We start from the raw sequence: 15070 nt of genomic DNA on the forward strand, positions 1-15070 counted from the left end.
AGAGAACCCTCTCACGGCCTGTGTACCCTCCGGCCCGGGCAGAGAACCCTCTCATGGCCTGTGTGCCCTCCAGCCCGGACAGAGAACCCTACCCCAGGCCTGTGTGCCCTCCAGCCTGGGCAGAGAACCTAGCCAGCCCTTCCCCTTCCTGCTGTCCTCCCTTCCGCCAGGGTCTGGGCCTGGCCGTCTTGTCTTGCAGCACTCATGGTGGTCTCTGGGCCTTTCTTTAACCCATTTCCTCTGCTGGACGATAAGCTGTGGGCGAGGCAGGGATAGTGTCCGTCTGTCATATTGATCATCCTGTCCCGGCACCTACCTCAGGGCTGGTGCACAGTGGACACCTGGCCTCTGACTTAAAGCAACCACCTCCTCTGACCCTGTGAGGACGAGGCCACTGGCCTTGCTCTGCCATCTCCCCTGTGTGTCCATGACGTCCTGTCTTCTGCAGGTTCAGATGAGGAGCAGCCCTGGCCTTGGGCAGGCCCTGTGCAGGGCAGCCGCGGAGGGGAATGGGAGGAACAGAGGAGGCTGGCCCCTCAGGAGACACAGCAGGGAGCCAGGCGGGTCTGAAGCGCTGCCCTTTCAGTTAGCAGCTGAGTGCTTCTCCACTGTGGCACCAGGGCTCCCTGTAGGGACCTATGAAACACGTGGATGGGGGCAGGCCTGGAGATCTGTTCCACACAGCAGCCAGGGAAAACTTTTCGGATAGCAACAGAGCACTGCCTGCTGTCGGCGGGTGGCCAGTGTGCACCACGCAGCGTGCACAGGGGCTGGTGCCACTTGTTGTGAAGCTGGTTCCCACTCAGGGCACCCCCACTTGTGCAGAGTACTACTCCCGAGGGTTTCCAAGGCTGGGACCTTCAGGAAAGAGACCACTAGGTCTTTCCAGAGGCAGCTCTGGTGGCTGTGAACCACCAACCATTCAGCACGAAGTCGAGTGCTTAACCAGTTGTGCCACCAGGGGACTGCGTGTGGAACAGGTGTGTCTAAAACCCGTGCGTGCGTGTGTGTACTACACATGTGTGTAGATGTGTATAAGACACGTGCACATGTCTGGGCAGGCGTGTTACAGATTTGAGTCGTACGACGGCACGGAGTGCTGCCCAGTCCGCCACCGCCCCCGCGACCGTTGGGGAGTTTGAGTCCATGACTGCAGCTGCCGGTCAGTCCATCTCACTGAGGGCCTTCCTCTTTCCTGCTGACCTCCACTTGACCAAGCAGGAGCTTCTCCTCCAGGGACCGGCCCGCCCAACAACGTGTCCAAAGTACCTGAGACAGTGTCTCCCCACCCCCGGTTCTAAGGAGCATTCTGGCTGCACTTCTGCCAAGACAGGCATGTTCGTTCCTCCAGCAGGCCCCAGAACCTTCAGTGTTCTTCACCAACAATTTGTTCAAAACAATCAACTCTCCTTCGATCTTCCTTATGTATTAGTGTGGCTTGCATCAGGCACTCAGCCCTCAAGGTGACATCTTTAAAAGAGGTCTTTTGTAGCAGACTAGCCCAATGCAGTACCCTGATTAGGAAATGGTTGCCTCCACGGGCACTGAATGTGGATCCAAGTGCAATGAAATCCCTGACAACTTCAGTCTCCTCTCTCTTTATCATGATGTTGCTCATTGGTCCAGTTGTGAGGAGTTTTGTTTCTTATGTTGAGATGTAATCTATATTGAAAACTGTAGTCTTTGATCTTCATCAGTAAGTGCTTCAAGTCACCTGCACTTTTAGCAAGCAAGGTTGTGTCATCTGCATATCGCAGGTTGTTGATGGTTCTTCCTCCAATCCTGATGCCGTGTTCTTCATATAGTCCAGCTTCTCGGATTATTTGCTCAGCATATAGATTGAATAAGTATGGGGAAAGGATACAACCCTGACGCACTCCCTTCCTGATTTTAAACCACACGGTGTCCCCTTGTTCTGTTTGAACAACTCGCTCTTGGTCTATATACAGGTTCCTCATGAGTGTAATTCACTGTTTTGGAATTCCCATCCTTCACAAAGTTATCCATAATTTGTTCGACCCATGTAGCCAAATGCCTTTGTACAATCAGTAAAACACTTTCTGGTACTCTCTGCTTTCAGCCAATATCCATGTGACATCAGCAATGATATCCTTTGTTCCACGTCCTCTTCTGAATCCAGCTTGTGTTTCTGGAAATTCCGTCCACATAATGCTGCAACTGTTTTTGAATTCTCTTCAGCCAAATTTTATTTGTGTGTGATATTAATGATACTGTTTGATAATACCCACATTCTGTTGGATCACCTTTGTCTAGAACGGGACATGTAGCTGGTTCCGACTCAGGATGACCCCATGTGTGATGACTGTGCCCAGCGAGGCCTCTGGTGGCTGAGTTTAAAGAAGCAGGCGAGGCCCTTCCTCTGAGGTGTGCATCTCGGGGAGGCCTCGCGCCTCCACCCTTGACTGGTGGCTGAGCGTACCCGCCGGCTGCAGCAGCTGGGGACTCAGAAGAAAACGGAGGAAGAGCCCCAGAAAGGTGCTCTCTGAGGGGAGGCCGCGGGCCCAGTCAGGGCTCACGGAGTGCACTCTGGGCTCTCGGCTTGGCCACGGCCAGCCCAAGGGCTTCCCTACCAGCTGGGGCCTTCTGGAGAAACACATGCCTCGGGGACCCTGCAGAGAGGGCTGGCTGAGTCCGGGGGGCACCTGGGGGGCCTGGGTGAGGCCTGGCCAACACACTCTCTAGCTGTACCTCTTCAGAGCAGCCGCCTAGGGCCGGGCTGCTCCTGCCTCAGCCCAGGAATAGGGCAGGAATCCAGGCCAAGGCCCCAGTGGCCTCACTGTTTTCTAAGTTTTAGTATCGAGCATCTGCCTGCATTTGAAATTTGCAAGGGAAAACCCACACATGAGAGGACCAGGAAATCCAACAGATTGAAAACCGGGTAGCAGGCCGCCAGCAATCGTCTGGGCCGTGGGAAGTCGGGGCCACCTACCAGCTTGGAAGCTGAGCTGAGCCATTGCCTGGGCCGTGGGAGGTCGGGGCCACCTACCAGCTTTGAAGCTCAGCTCGTCATGCTCCTGTCCCTCGTAGTCGTACAGGGCCCGGACCCGCACCTCCGTCCCCGAGGTGGTGTCCTCGTCAAATGGGTTGGAGTCCTCATTGGCATCCGTGGAGGAGAAGGGGTTGTTCGACTCGTCATCTGACCAGTCCGCGGCATAGGTCTGGGTCTTCTCGTAGCTGCTCACGCTGCGAGAGAGGGTGGACACGGGCCTCAGCAAGGGGCGGGCACAGGCACGAGGCCCCCGGCCCAGAGCCTCAGCTGCCGCCAGGGAGGACGCAGCAGCCCGGGGCGGGGCCCGAGGTTCGTCTGAAGGCACGGCACCCTGTGCCACCGGGGCTGGGCAGGGGCTCTGCAGGGCAGGCCGGGCCCCAGCGAGCGCTCGTGCCACATCCACAGAAAGAGCAGCCCCCACAGCAGGCCCTGCCAGGCTGCTGTCCTCCTGTGGTGGCAATGCCAGGCTCCTGACGAGGGGTGAGTGAAAGGCGGAGAAAAAGCAACTGAAGAGTGTTAGCAGCCGCCCCCACCCCCCGAGAAGACCGAGAAGCCAGAGCCTGTCCCCGAGCAGTGGCCGGCCAGGCGTGCAGACCCGTCCTGTGAGGCCTCATGCATGGCTCTCCGCGCCAAGGGGGCGAGCCCGAGAGAGCCCTGGACAGAGAGAGAGGGGGAGACAGGAGGAGGAGCGTTTGTTCACCAACTTTTTGGGCTTAATGCTCTCCTTCTCACTGACGGTGCTCCCTGTGTCGTCCTCGTCCTCGAAGGGGTTGTGGCTGGACTGTGACTGCGAGGGGTTGCTCGGGACGCTAAGGCTGCTAGTGGGAGAGAGAGCGCTCTCAGGAGACGTGCTCCGAGGGAGCGCGGGATCCCGCCATAGGACCACGGCGTGGGCTCTGCAGGGCAGTCAGGCAGGGGCCCCGGTGTTGGGACAGGAATGTTATGTCAGCCAAACGCTTGGCTGCACTCTGGCTAACAAACACACTCGAAGTGCCTGAGAGAACTAAATTAAAAAAAAAAAAACCAACAACTCCCTGCCATTGAGTTATTTCCGACTCACAGCGACCCGCTGGGTTTCTGAGGCGGTAAATCCTTACGGAAGTAGATCGCCCATCTTCCTTCCGTGGAGCAGCTGGTGGGTTTGAACCGCTGACCTTCCGGTTAGCAGTCAAGGGCCTTATCCACTATGCCCCCAGGTTTCTGTTTCCCTTCCAGGAGTTGTCTGCAGGTCTCCCCAGAACAGGAGCCCAGGGCAGGGTGGGCCGGGCCACAGCTGAGCACAACGGTCTGGGCTCTCCGGACCCCACAGTGGCACGCCCGCAGGCTTAGCAGCCTGTCCCCAGTGCTTCCGGCCAGGAGCTTCCCCGTCAGGCCTGCTACGCAGCCCCTTCCAGAAGGACCCTTCAGTGTTCCAGAGGGAAACGCAGCCGTGCAAGCTCTGTCAGCGGCTCCCGACAGGACGCCGGGCCCCAGGCCCCAGGAGAAACCTGCCCCGGTCCTGCCTGCGGGCGCACAGCCAAGGACGGTAGCCGTGCTGGTGAAGGTGCTGCCGTGGAGGCCGGAACACGATGGAGATGGAGAGGCAGAGGCCGGCCCTGGAGGGCGGCGGACATGCGACAGCACGTCACGGGCGGGCTACGTGGCGGGTACTCACAGTGCAGGGAGGCGGCTCAGTCCGAGCAGCCACCAGCCCAGGGCAGGAGGGGCACGTGCTGACCCGGAAGCACCAGCAAGCGCCTCATCTGCCTCAGGCCTGGCCAGCGGCACCGCACCCAAGCCTCCAGCTGCCTGCACTCGGCTGCGTGTTTGAGGCCACCAGGCCCTCCTCCGTCCTTGGCCCTTTTCTGAGAGGAAGTGGGTGCTGGACGGGTAAATTCTCACAGCCCTGGCCAGCGGAGAGGCCCAGAGCCTTGCCCCACCCCCAGCACAGGGCAGGCCTCATCACTAGATGGCGCTAAGTGCTTGCCCAGGCCGGCTGCCCAGGCCACCACCCAGGGAACCCTAGTTCTTCTCACATCACAGTCGAGCAGCAGGTCACTGCTGCGTGTGCCCTACAAGGAGGCCTGAGGGCAGAAAGGGCTTCCAGGAAGTGGTCAGCAACGTGGCTGCTTGAGCACTGAGCCCCAGAAACAAGAGAAAGGCCTCGCGTAGCACACACTTTCCAGAAGGTTCTAACGACTCACTCCCATCTCTTCTATCCACAACTCATTTTCAGCCAACGACAAGGTTAGACATAACCAATGCTCTCAACCAAGGGGTGACCCGCAGGGACACACGTGACAATCCTCTCGTGCCCTCAAGCACCTGCACACAGCACAGAACACCTGTGCCCACAAGGGCGTGACCCCAGCGTCCAGAGCGCTGACCTCTGCAGACACCCGCGCCCACGCGAGCCACCACCAGCGTCCAGGGCACAGACCCCGCCAGAACACCTGTGCCCACACGGACGGAGCCACCAGCAGCACCCAAAGCACTGACCTCAGCAGACCCCAAACCCACGGCAGCCACTGCCAGCGTCCAGAGCACAGACCCCATGAGGCCACCTGTGCCCACGTGGAGGGAACAGCCCCAATGTCTGGACTACAGAGCCCCTTCCGGACACCTGCACCCACGCAGAGGGAGTCAGAGCCAGTGACTGGACTACGGACCCCATGAGGCCACCTGCGCCCAGGTGGAGGGAGCCACCCCAGCGTCCAGCACAGGGTGGCTGCCAGCAGTGAGGACTCGTAATGCCCAGCACCTGCCCCCAGCTGCCCCCTCACGTGGGACCTGAAGCACAAACTCTGTGGCAAAGGCTCCCTGGCTGTTCAGTGGCCCCTCACCAAGTGGAAAGACAGGCTTCCCCACCGGGCACCAGGGAGCTCCCGGAAGGCGCCTTTGGGGGCCCGGCGAGGCCCCGTGGAACTCCCCCAAGTGCTGACCTGGGTGACCCGGGTGGGTGGGTGGGGGGGCTGCTCACCTGCTGTGCTTGTTCTGCAGAGGCTGGTCGCCCGTCTGGTTGATGCCTGTCAGCGTAATGCCATCGGCCACCTTCTTCTTCTCTCTCCGGCTGAGGGTCCGATTCAGGTCTGCGGACCACTCCTGGGCAGCAGGTGCCGGGGAGGGAAAGCGGGGCGTTGGCGTGGGAAGCCACGGGGGTTTCCAGCACCGCACCAGCAGGCCCAGCTCCGGCCGTCGGCGGCTCTCGGCCTCCTGTCTGTGCACCTCGGCTGTCTCTCAGCCGCCCTCAGGCACCCAGCCCCCACCCACTGACCCAACGACACCTGAAACCACCTCAGTGGCCGAGTGGGGGCTCCTCCTCGGAGGGCCTGGGGGTCGGCACGTTTACCAGGCTCTGGCCTCGTCTCCCGGGACGAGCAGGCTTTGACCGCCCAGGACTGAGTGGATGATGACGGCGCGGGGCTGATGCCTCGGTCCTGTGTCCCAGCCCTGGAGTCCCCCAGGCCCAGCCTGGCCGTGGTGGTGCCCTCAGCCTCCAGCTCCCCCAGGCAGGGTGGGCGCTGAGCCTCCTGAGGTGGACGGGAGCTGTCCACTCAGGAGGGGCTGGGCCAGGCGGCCTCGGCCTTGAGTGTGGAGGCTCCTTCCTGTCTACGCCTTAAACTGCTCTGCTTCAAGGCAGCCCAAGAACCCTGGGCGGCAGATAAGACCAGAGCTCAGCAGCCACCGCTCAAGGGAAGGATGGAGCAAATGCCCGAGAGCTGCCCCTCAGCACCATGTCCACAGAGCAGGGGCCTCTCCTGGTGACCATGCTGCCTGCAGCGCTCCCCCAACCCGACAGTGTGCCAGGGCTGCCGAGGCACAAACGCCTGCCTGTTCGTCTCCACACGGATTAGCGTCTCCCGCACAGAATGTGTTCATCAACTACATTGAAAAACGGAGGGTGGGGACGAGGAAGGAGGCCGCGCCCTGGACTGTTCCAGAAACGGTACGTGTGTGTTTCTCTCTAAGTAAAATTCTGTTTCCTTCCCATTTCCACCCATTCCTGGACAACTGAAATTCAGGAAAAGTCAGCGGGGCTGAGCCCTCAGCTCACAGTGTCAGGGATAGGAGCTACGCCAAGCAAACGTCCGACCCGCCAGCCATCCAAGGAGGAAACTGAGGCCCAGGGAGAAAGGGCGACTGCCTGCCAGGCAGTCTCCTGACTCCTGACACAGTCCAGGTCCCCACGTGCTAGTAACTCTCTCAACTGACACCAGTTGGCTCAGAGCAGACCTGGGGGCTCAGACGTCCCCGCAGTGAGCTTTGAAACAGAAATGCATGGGAAAGGGCTCCGAGGTTGACAGGATCACTGCACCAGGCGGACCCTGAAGAGGGGTGGTGTTGACAACCATGACAACAGAATCAGCAGGTTCTCAAACCCTCACGCATCCTGCGAACCAGCCTGTGAAGCGTCCCTCCACACATATACACACAAACACACACATGCATGTCTGCGGACACAATGCAGCGAAGTAGCCATAAAACAGAAACTTACTTCGTCCTTGTAGCATGGGGAAAAAAAAAAGAAATAATCTCGTTAGAGAAAAGTCAGGCGCGACCCTGTAAGGGCTGTGGGCACATGGCTCTGCCAGCTGCCCCCGGTGAGGCCGTCAACGCCTTCCTGCCAGATCTCTGTTCTCTGGGCACCGACGGGCAGCTCTAGGGGACCGTCTGGGGAATTTCCGGGGACACCTCGCACGTGATCTGTGCTGCCACTCCCCGGAGTGGTAAGTGCCCTGCACGAGCAACAACAGGAACCTGTGGCCCTCAGAGCGTCACCACCAGTGGAGGAGAGTGGTGCTTGCTCCCGGAGGCCCACTGCTACTCGGGCGGCCCCGCCTCATCCTCCGTGAAGTGGGCACAGCCTGCTGGGGCCTGCTGCTGGCAATGGGATGACACGGGGGTGCTGAGCTGCAGGGCCCCACACTGTCACTTAGAGAAGCACGGACTGGAGGCCGGGGGTTGGCAGACTAGGAGCGGACCAAGCGGGGTCCTGTGTGGTGGGCCTAATGACAGCTGCCACTTCCGGGGCAGGATCTGGGCTCACAGCCTGATGTCACTGGACGCACAGCAACCCGAGGAGCCAGCAGCTGTGGTCTTCCCCACTTGACCCGTGGTAACCTGAGTCACAGCCAGGGCGAGTGCCACACTCAGCATCGCACGGCCAGTGAGCGGTACAGCCGCCCAGGCTCTGCCCCCTGTCCCGCTGTGTGAAGCACCCCACTGCAGCCCGCCCCACAGAGCCCAACCCACTCCCACAAGCTCCAGTCCCTGCCAGAGCGTGTGGAAGGGCCCTTCCTTCAGAGACTGGGGATGGTAGGACTTGCAGCCACCGCCCTCTGTACCCTCAGGGGTCCAGGCAGGGCCTGAGACCCAGTCCTAGGGCTGGAAGAGGCCCCCTGATCCTTAGGGCTTCCATTTTCCATTGGCAAGTTCAGGGCCTTAAAAACGGGATTAAAAAAAGCTAATCCTGAACCCAAACTGGCTCAATTTATGGTCTGAAACCGCATGAAGGTAAGGGGAGCCTCACACAGGGCCGCCCTGCCCTGCCTGGCTGAACACACTCTTGGCCACCAGGGCTGGTTTGCGCCGTGGCCTCTCTTTTCCTGGACACCCCTCAGGCCACCACTCTGCAGGGCTAAGAACCACAAAGCGAGTGCCACGGTCAACAAGTTACAGTCAGACTCAGTTCCACCTTCCACCAGATTCCAGAGGCCCAACAGCAATTGTGGTCCCTTGGGCCTCCACACACCCATGCAGTTTGTGTGGTATAAAGGTTGCGCCTAGAGGCGCCTCATCAAGAGTCCGGAATAGCCAGAAAGATTGTCTACTGCAGGAAGCTCTGCGGGACCAGCCCCTCCCACGCCAACAAGGTCACGGGGGCGTCACAGCTCCTCTTACCTCAAACTGTGGCCAGTTCATGGACATGCCGGGCCCGTGATTGGCTCTGAACCACCTCAGGTCCTCCACCGCGTCTGCAGCTTTGATGGTCTGTTCCACATCACGGTAGATGTTTTTGTAGCTAAATCAGAGAGATGTGTGACTCTTCTGGGAGGCAGGGAGCAGGCATCACTCATCCCAGTCCAGGGCCTGGCCACCAGTAGCCACACTGTGATTGACCCCTCAATGCAGACTGGCAGTGTCCACACTACTCAGTGGACAGTCAGCTGGCTGTGATGGGCACAGTGGGCAAGCTGATCACCAGGCTGCAGGAGCCACAGCTGCCCACAAATTCACCTCTAGTTAAACCAGGTGGAAACAAGTAAGCTTTGCTCTGTCAGGTACGATAAAGGCACTGGCAGACGGGAACCGGAAGAACTGAACGGTGCCTGGCTACCACTGAACCTTTTGATCAAAGATTCTACAGAAGAATCCTGATCAAAAGGGAGAAACTGTAGAACAGAATTTCAAGGTCTCATGGAAGCCAGACTTTCTGGAGCCAAAGAAGCTGGAGGAACCCCCGAAACAAATGCCCTGAGATAATCTTTAAACCCAAAATATCCCCTGAAATCTTCTTAGAACCAAACAATAGTTCGGTTTCACTAGTGAAGAAGGTCTGCCCCAAGCACTGGGCTCTTTCAAGATCTAGTCTGGGATCAAAGTGACCATAGCAACTCGAAAGACGAGATAGGAAACTTGGCAGTGAGCTTATGCTAACGGGGAAGGAACAACTTGGAAAAGGAGAATGGTTGGATGCGGAATGTCACCAACACCACGAGCTGCACGTGTGGATTCGCTGCTGTGTATACTTGCAACAACAAAGAAAATAAAAAACCCAAAAGGACCCAGTGAGGGGGCCCCCATCCACGTGGAAATGAACTGTTGATTCAGGTCCAGAAGTGAGGAGGAGAAAACTAGAGTCGGAAAGCCCCTCAACACCTCTCACTCTGTCAGAAAAGTCGGGAGGTTTACACCCAAGTGGGCCAATGCAGGGAGTCGAGGCTGCCTGGTGCTGCGGTGGCCCCGGAGCCCGCGCCCCTGGGGCGGGGGACACTTGCTCAGCAGCTCCCACCAGCTCTCTGTCCAGGGGGCCGACACGCAGGAAGGAGCTCCTGGCTAGCCGCACCGGACGTTCTCACTCAGGATCCGTGTGCCAGCTGGTCAGTTACCTTCCCGGGCCCTGCTGGCCCTCTGTGGAGTGGGCACAGTGCATGCACTTCCCAGGGAGCCCTGGAGGACCAGGTGAGACCAGGAGCACGCAGTCCGGCCTGCAGCTCACGGACGGTCACACACAGAGGAGACACACGACGCCTTCCCCTCCAAGCAGAGGTCCTCACACAGACCCTCGGCCTCACCCAGCCTCAGTTTCCTCATTAGTAACACAGGGGACAAAGCACTCATTTTACAAGACAGCATGAAGACGAACTAAACGCGGCAGAGGACGCAGGGTGCAATGCCGACGGCTTTCGTGTCTCTGTACAGGAGACGAAGGGGATGGGGTTTCCCGGGAGAGACACGGCCTGGCCTGAGATCCATGCCTGTAGCTCTGCCACAGGCTGACCGAAGCCTGCGCTCCTGGTTAACCTGGGCCCCTGCCTGGGCTCAAGCATGACGGGAGCGAAGACGAGGAAAGGGAGGAAGGACGACCACAGCTCCAGCAACGGCTCAGAACAGAAGCTTTACCACCTGCGCTGCCGCCGAGGCTGGGGCCATGGGGGAGGCGAGAACCGAAGAGCAGCAGGCAGCGGTGGGGGTGGGGGTCAGGGCTCCCAAAGGGCCTGGAGGTAAGATGTGAGCCAGGTGGACTCCAGTGAACCCCGAGTGTGGACAGCCCCAGCTCCGGGCCAGATCCACATGAAGAGTTGGCCAGAGCGTGCCGGGCCTTAGCACATGACAAGAGGGTGTCCTGCTCGGGCCGGCGATCAGTGCTGCAGCCAGACTGCTGAGAGGCCACGAGCAAGTGGCGTGGGCCAGCTCGGCAGCTGTGGGGCAGGCCCGGCAGAAGGGCGGGAAAGCAGGAGCAGCAGTAACGGTGGAAAGGACAACCCCGCCTCCCCAGGCCGGAGCAGCTGCAGGGTTCAGCAACACACCCTGCTGGCCTCACTGTGACGTGCTGGTGACTGAAGGGGACCGTACCTGGCCACGGTGGACAGGTCCAGGTGCTTCTGGACGTCCAGCAGAACCTCCCGGAAGAAGCGCAGGCGCTTCTCCTCCGACTGCTGGCACTGCTCGAACACCTGCTCCATGTTCTCCATGTACTGCGGGGTGCTCTGGTCCAGCTCCTTCAGCGACTTCTCATACTTCTCTTTGGTCTGCAACAGAACACGGGTGCCACCAACGTTAACGGCCACACAGCCCCCGGCTCACCAGCAGCGAGACGGTAGGCCGCAGCGGGTCTTCAGAGCTGTGGTGAGGCCAAGGAGCTGGAGGAGGGACCGGCCACCGGGCAGAGGGGCTCCCGTGGGCTTGGAAGAAGGGTCAGACTGCAGCCGTGGGAGCTCGAGGGCTCTGCACCCAAAGCAGGGAGCCAAGACGCTGCGGAGGCTCCCGCCCACGCGGAACACGAGGTGTCTTCCGGGGAGGGGAAGAGGAGACAGAAAGGCAGTGTGTCTGGACTTTGCAAGGGGAGTCCTGCTGCTGGACCAAGGGCCGGATGCAGACATGTTCAAAGCCAACGCTGGTGGCAGGAGCTAAGTGCCAGGGGCTGGGCAGTCCCCCAGAAGGAGGCAGAGCTAGGCCCTGCATTCTGATGGCCCAGAACCCCCGCCGAGTGCCCCGTCCTGGATGAGTGAGCATCTGATGTGGCTGGGGCTCCGACAGAACTAATGTTAACTACAGCAAGTTACCACCGACTGCCAACAGCTGAGGACAAAATGAACCCCGCTAAACCGAAACTTCGTCTGTAAGGGGGCTCACCACAGCGGGGCTGCTGGCTCTTTAAGGTGGCAACCTGGCAAACTGCATCTAAACTGGCATCTGTTAGCCGATGCTCACGGTGACTAAAGAGGGGGAGGACCTCGAGGGCTCTGGACTGTCCTGCAGCAAACACGAGGCCTTACAGGTTTGTAAGCAGAGTGCGGCAGCCAAACGTGGGCCCCCGAAAAGGCCGGAGCATGGAGGGAAGAGGAAGCCTGAAGTGGGGGGTAGACATCACCCCGCCTGCCCCTGCCCCCGGGCAGCACAGGACATGGAGGCAGAGCAGGGGCTGAGCACAGGGTGCCGTCGGGCAGGGCTGGGCGTGCAGTGACACTGTGCACACAGTGGCCACGCGGGCACCTGCCGGGATGGGGCAGAGGCCTCCCGAGCAGATCGGGCTCGGCCCGCCACTCCTCTGCATGCTGCACAGCCCTGGCATCAGGGTTGGGTGAGGAGTTAGAGGCGGGTGCAGGGTCTGGCCCCCCACTCCACACTCGGAGCCCCGTGTGTGTTCACGCATCGAACGTCGTCGATCACCTGGATCTGAGGACCTGCCAGATGTGCACTGTGGCCAGCCCAGCACGGAGAACACGCCCTTTAGGCTGTGAGCATTGGCTGAGCCCTCTGGCCTCGAAGCCCACCCTTTCTGACATGGGTCTTAGTCCTCTGGCTGCCAATGGTCGGTGTTCACTCCCTCGTCTGTTCAACTTTTCCTGCGGCTTTTCCAAGTCACTCTGGCTCACACGTGCCTATACTGGGGTTCTGGTCTTTTATTTTGATACACTCACTTTGTGTGTGTGTGTGTGTGTGTGTATGACATTTGGGTCAAAGTTGACAGAGCAAATTCATTTCCCACACAGCAGCTCATACACATTCTGTTTCACGACATTGACTACAGCCTCCATGATGTAACAGCTCCTTTCCCACTTCCTCCCTGTGGTTCCTTTTCCCGGTGTCCTTCCCTCCCGTGCACCCCCACCTGCCCCCAGCTGTCTCCCTGTGCACACACGGCCTCTGTTCTCCCATGACTGATCTCTCCAAGGAGTGTATCTACCAGGTGTAAATGTTCACCCCATGCTCCTGTCTATTGTTTGGCTGGAACCCATGGGAGTGAGTTCAACTCCAGACCTGAAGGGTAACTAGGGGCATAGTCCCGGGGCTCTTACCAGGCTCCACCAGACCAGCAGACCTGGTCCTTTTTATGGTTTTGGGTTTTGTTCCACATTCTTCTCTCACTCTCTCCAGGACTTCCTGCACTGATCCCTTTCTGAGTGGCTGACAGGGGTAGCTGGGCACCATCTAGTTCTGGTCTCAGGGTCATATAGAATGAGGTTCACATGGTTCACTAGTCCTTTGGACTAACTGTTTCATCCATCTTTGGTTTGCCTCATTCTTCTTTGTTCCAGATGAGGAGAGACCCATTGTTGCATCTAGATGGCTGCTTGCAAGTTTTTAAGACATCAGTTGCTACACACCCAAGTAATATGTAGAACAGTGTTTTTGTGTAGCACAATATGCCAATTGAGCTTGATGTCCCCAGTGACTCTGGTCCTGAACCCGCGGGCCCACTGACTCACTCCCATGAGGTGTTTGGCTGTGGCTGAGAAGATAAGTAACTTTGCCATATCAGCTCTATTATATATATGGACATGTTCTAGCACAAACACAAGTGTAGAAATACCATTTGTCAACCTTACATATGGTCATGGGTATATTCCTTTTCCCTACCCATACCTGATCATTTAGCCTGTCTACCTATGTGTCCACACCCCCAGCCTGATGTTTGTTATTACTGATAACGCAGTGCTGTGTACGTAAAGGGATTTATCTTTGACGTCAGTACCTCTTGGGCACCTATCTGGGTCTCGTCCTTACTGTTACTATGCTGGTCACTTGCTTTTGTTATACAGCCTTTCCCTTCACCCAAATCAACACTTGTCTCTTACCTGTCTAGCAATTTTCCCTCCTATTCCTGGTGACAAAGAACATTTCCTTCCATGTATAAACCTTTCCTTGACTTTTATAATAATCAATTAATACAGTATTTGTCCTTCTGTGGTTGACTTATTTCACTCAGCGTAACGTCCTCCAAGGTCATCCACGTTATAGGTGTTTTGCAGATTCTACGTTATTCTTTGGGAGCTCTGGTAGCATAGTGGCTAAGGCACTTGACTGCAAACCAGAAGGCAGTTCAAACCTATCAGCCACTCCTCGGAAGGAAGATAGGGGCAATCTACTTCCGTAGTGATACTGCCTCGGAAACCCAAGGAGGGGTCGCTGTTAGTCAGGTCCGACTTGACAGCACATAACAACAACAACGACGTTATTCTTTAGGGTTGCATGGTATTCCATTGTGTGCATGTACCATAGTTTGGTTTTCCATTCTTCAGTTGATGGCCATCTAGGTTGTTTCCATCTTTTGGCTATTGTAAACAGTGCTGCGATGAACATGGGTGTGCATATGTTCTTGTCATGGCTCTCACTTCTTTAGGATATACACCTAGTAATGGAATGACTAGGTCAAATGGTATTTCTAATTCCAACTTTTTAAGGCATCGCCATACCGATTTCCACAATGCTTATATCATTTTACAGTCCCACCAGCAGTGTATGAGAGTCCCAATCTCTCCACATCCTTGCTAGCATTTGTTATTTACTGTCCTGTTGAACTTTGCTGTTAGTGCTGGGGCAAGATGGTATCTCATTGTTGTTTTGATTTGCATCTCTCTGATGGCTAATGATCATAAACATTTCTTCATGTGTTTGTTGGCAGCCTGAGTATGTTCTTTGGTCAAGTGTCTGTTCATGTATTCTGCCCATTTTTTAATTGGATTGTTTGTCTTTTTGATGTTGAGGTGCTGGAGTTTTCTATAAATTTTAGAGATAAGTCCCTTGTCAGATGTCATTGCCAAATATTTTTTTCCAAATCTGTAGGTTCTCTTTTCACTCTTTTGGAGCAGTCTTTTGATGTGCATTAAGAATTTAATTCTTAGAAGGTCCCAGTCATCAAATTACCTTCTGTTGTTTGTGCATTTTTACTTATGTTTGGTAGTCTATTAAGGAGCTCTGGTGGTATAATGCCTAAGGCATTTGACTTCTAGCCAGAAGGTTGGCGGTTCAAACCCACCAGCCACTCCATGGAAGGAAGACTGGGCAATCTACTAAGAGCTCTGGTGGTGTAGTGCCTAAGGCACTTGGCTGCTAACCAGAAGGCTAGCAGTTCAA

The 15070-nt window shown here is 57.2% G+C and overlaps 1 protein-coding gene across 1 annotated transcript in view; it reads right to left on the minus strand.

Annotated features, from left to right (window-relative positions):
- PACSIN2 (protein kinase C and casein kinase substrate in neurons 2) overlaps positions 1 to 15070 on the minus strand; it is a 44620-nt gene that overhangs the window by 1451 nt on the left and 28099 nt on the right. The window contains exons 5-11 of the mRNA XM_007941793.1: positions 11846 to 11965; positions 11066 to 11291; positions 8891 to 9011; positions 7485 to 7490; positions 5970 to 6091; positions 3715 to 3828; positions 3008 to 3204 (exon numbers count right to left, since the gene is read on the minus strand). Coding sequence (XP_007939984.1) covers positions 3008 to 3204; positions 3715 to 3828; positions 5970 to 6091; positions 7485 to 7490; positions 8891 to 9011; positions 11066 to 11291; positions 11846 to 11965 — 906 coding nt within the window. The remainder of the gene's footprint in view (positions 1 to 3007; positions 3205 to 3714; positions 3829 to 5969; positions 6092 to 7484; positions 7491 to 8890; positions 9012 to 11065; positions 11292 to 11845; positions 11966 to 15070) is intronic.

Source organism: Orycteropus afer, unplaced genomic scaffold (assembly GCF_000298275.1).
Source record: "Orycteropus afer afer isolate SDZICR_OR568_19922 unplaced genomic scaffold, OryAfe1.0 scaffold00083, whole genome shotgun sequence".
In the NCBI taxonomy this organism is placed as follows: Eukaryota; Metazoa; Chordata; class Mammalia; order Tubulidentata; family Orycteropodidae; genus Orycteropus; species Orycteropus afer.